At 54.4% G+C, this 3,192-nt stretch overlaps 1 protein-coding gene across 1 annotated transcript in view; it reads right to left on the bottom strand.

Annotated features, from left to right (window-relative positions):
* The window catches only part of LOC122542048 (host cell factor 1-like), a gene marked incomplete at its 5' end in the record, with an annotated part of 48,311 nt that overhangs the window by 41,726 nt on the left and 3,393 nt on the right, over positions 1–3,192 (bottom strand). Inside the window, 2 exons of the mRNA XM_043679336.1 lie at positions 498–658; positions 1,836–1,984. Of these exons, the coding sequence (XP_043535271.1) occupies positions 498–658; positions 1,836–1,984 (310 nt within the window). The remainder of the gene's footprint in view (positions 1–497; positions 659–1,835; positions 1,985–3,192) is intronic.

Raw genomic sequence — 3,192 nt, 5'->3', positions numbered from 1 at the left:
CTCCGTTACATTGGGGAGACTGGATGCCTTCTTGCAGAGTGCTTTAGGGAACATCTCTGTCACCCCCTCCAGCCCCTACACCCCTCCATCATCTCCCTCCTCTCCACATTCTGTGCTCCTTCAATTCCAAACGTCTGTGTATCCCACGATTCCAATCGTTCCTCCAATGGTGCTGGTACTTCATCTCTCCTGAGTTTCAAAGCCCTGGAATTCCCAACCCAAGCAACTCCGCCCCTCCTGCCCCGCGCCTCTCTCTTTCTCCCTGCTTCCCTCCACCTTTAAAAACACATCCCTTTGACTGAGCTTTCTACTCCTCGTCCCGAACCTCCCGATGTGGCTCAGGGTCTGATTTATTAATGGTTTACACTCCTGCGATGCATCCCGTGAGGCGGGGGGGGGGGGGGTCTCTCCTATCAACGTTAAGGGCACCACTCCGAGTGAAGGCCTAGCGTAAAGCCCACGCACACTCGGCTTCCTCCTCACACATCCTTCCTTACCGTGGAATGTTGTTCTTGGGATCCTCGCTGTCATTGGCCAGGCCTCCAAACAGGTAGCATTTATTCCCCACCAGGGAAAAGCTGTGACCTAGGCGTGGACACGGCAACGACCCATTCTTGGGCGGTTTGGGCTTCAGTTTCTTCCACTCCCACCGGCTGGCCTGTGCAACGAGAAAGGGAGGGTGGTGACTCCGAGAGCAAGGCTTTGCTCGTCTCTCCCCCTTCCTGTTTTACCTCCACCTCCCGTCCGCGCCTCTTTAACTGGCAACCCCACATGCAACGCAAAGACTTCTTGCGCGTGATCAATTCCCAAACTCAGTTCAGTCATTTCTGAAAAGAACCCAAAAATTAGGATGAGGAAAGACTTCACCTCTCTCCCGATGACACAACCTGGATTATCTGTCACAACTTATAAAGTAGTCTTTGCGTTCAAAGCCGAATTAAACACCACAGTAGCTCCTGCCGAAGTGAGGGAAGGATTACAGCTACATAGGAGACAGAAAGAAAAGGATGGACAGAATGTGTGGGAGTGGTTCAAGACACATAGGTGGGGAAGGTGCTAGGGAGAGAGCATAATGGAGAGGGAGACAGAGCATTGGGAGTAGTGAAGGGGGGTTATGGGGGAGGTGGGCGCGAGTGACAGGGAGGGCAACAAGCAGGAGGGGATGACGGAGGTGGGGGGGGGGGGTGGTAGAAGGGCTCAGCAGTTGGCACAGCACCAGGGACATGGATTTGATTCCAGCCTCGGGCAACTGTCTGTGTGCAGTTTGCACATTCTCCCAGTGTCTGCGTGGGTTTCCCCCGGGTGCTCCGGGTCCCTCCCACACTCCAAAGGGGTGCAGGTCGTGTTAAGTTGCCTGTAGTGACCAGGGATATGCAGGCGAGGTGGGTTATGCAAGGTTAGGGGTGAGGGTGGGATGTTCTTCGGAGGGTTGGTGCGGGCTCAACGGGCGGAATGGCCTGCTTCCACACTTCAGGATTGCTATGAAGAGGGGACACACACACACACACACGGGTTCCCCCCTCCAGGGGAAGATGTAATCCGAGGGAGATGGATACAGCGGGTGTCGCTGGACTTGAAACGCTAATTTTCTTTCCATGACTTCGACCAAGTTTCCCACCTCCAACATTTAGAGGCTTAAAATAAAAAGGAGAGCAAGATTTGGAGGGTTGAGAGAGCAAGGGGAACAAATGCGTGGGGAAAGCGGAGAGGGAGGAGGGAGAAAGACAAACGCAAGTAGAGACAGACCGAGAGACAGTGATAGCCTGTAGATGTGCAGACCAGTCCAACGTATTGAGCAGGCAGGCAGGCTTGCCATTCTACCAGGGGAACAATACCTGCAGTTCAAAGAGATCATTGCTGTACTTTCCATACTCCACCATGCCTCCAAATACCAGCAGACGGGTCCCATCACACACAAAACCGTAGGCAGCACATCCGGGCGGAATGTCACCCCTCACAGCTGGGATGAACCATTGATTCGTGGCTGTGGAGACAGACAGACAGAGAGAGAGAGAGAGAGAGAGACGCAGCATCATGTTAGATCAGCGTTCACCAGCCCACAGACACCAAACTACCAAAAGGGAGGTCCCCGCCGTGGCTCCCCCTTTCAGAGCCTTGTCCACCCAGACTGTGCAAGCCCCGACGGGGTGATCACCCTCTCATGCAATCACAGGGAGCCTCCACGCTGCTATTTCAGAAGCAAAGCCTATCAGAAGGTAGCCTCCCCCCCCCCGGTGCCGGAGTTTCGATAATTATCGCAGCAAAGCTACAACTCCCCCCGGAGCAGGAAGAAACATGACGAGCTGCTCATTTATGACATGGCTATCTGTGGGAGAGGGCTGTACACCACCACACACCGTAAATACAGCAGCAGACATCATCTGACACCAAGATTCCAGTTTCTATACAAAGACAACTCAGCTCGATCCACTAGAAAGATCACTCAACCGAGAGGCTTGCATGATGGCCATTGGTGGACGTTAGAGACTGCCCATATGATCACTAGAGGACTTAACATAACAAATAACATCTTCAACAGCACGGGCTTAGATACGGGGTCGCACTGCTATACCATCCCCCATCAATCACTCCCAGGACAGGGACAGGACGGGCTTAGATACAGGGTCGCACTGCTATACCACCCCCCATCAAACACTCCCAGGACAGGGACAGGACGGGCTTAGATACAGGGTCGCACTGCTATACCACCCCCCATCAAACACTCCCAGGACAGGGACAGGACGGGCTTAGATACAGGGTCGCACTGCTATACCACCCCCCATCAAACACTCCCAGGACAGGGACAGGACGGGCTTAGATACAGGGTCGCACTGCTATACCACCCCCCATCAAACACTCCCAGGACAGGGACAGGACGGGCTTAGATACAGGGTCGCACTGCTATACCACCCCCCATCAAACACTCCCAGGACAGGGACAGGACGGGCTTAGATACAGGGTCGCACTGCTATACCACCCCCCATCAAACACTCCCAGGACAGGGACAGGACGGGCTTAGATACAGGGTCGCACTGCTATACCACCCCCCATCAAACACTCCCAGGACAGGGACAGGACGGGCTTAGATACAGGGTCGCACTGCTATACCACCCCCCATCAAACACTCCCAGGACAGGGACAGGACGGGCTTAGATACAGGGTCGCACTGCTATACCATCCCCCATCAAACAC

Source organism: Chiloscyllium plagiosum, chromosome 39, assembly GCF_004010195.1.
Source record: "Chiloscyllium plagiosum isolate BGI_BamShark_2017 chromosome 39, ASM401019v2, whole genome shotgun sequence".
In the NCBI taxonomy this organism is placed as follows: domain Eukaryota; kingdom Metazoa; phylum Chordata; class Chondrichthyes; order Orectolobiformes; family Hemiscylliidae; genus Chiloscyllium; species Chiloscyllium plagiosum.
Note: the sequence above shows the minus strand (reverse complement) of the source record. Positions and strands in the feature narration are given on the sequence as shown.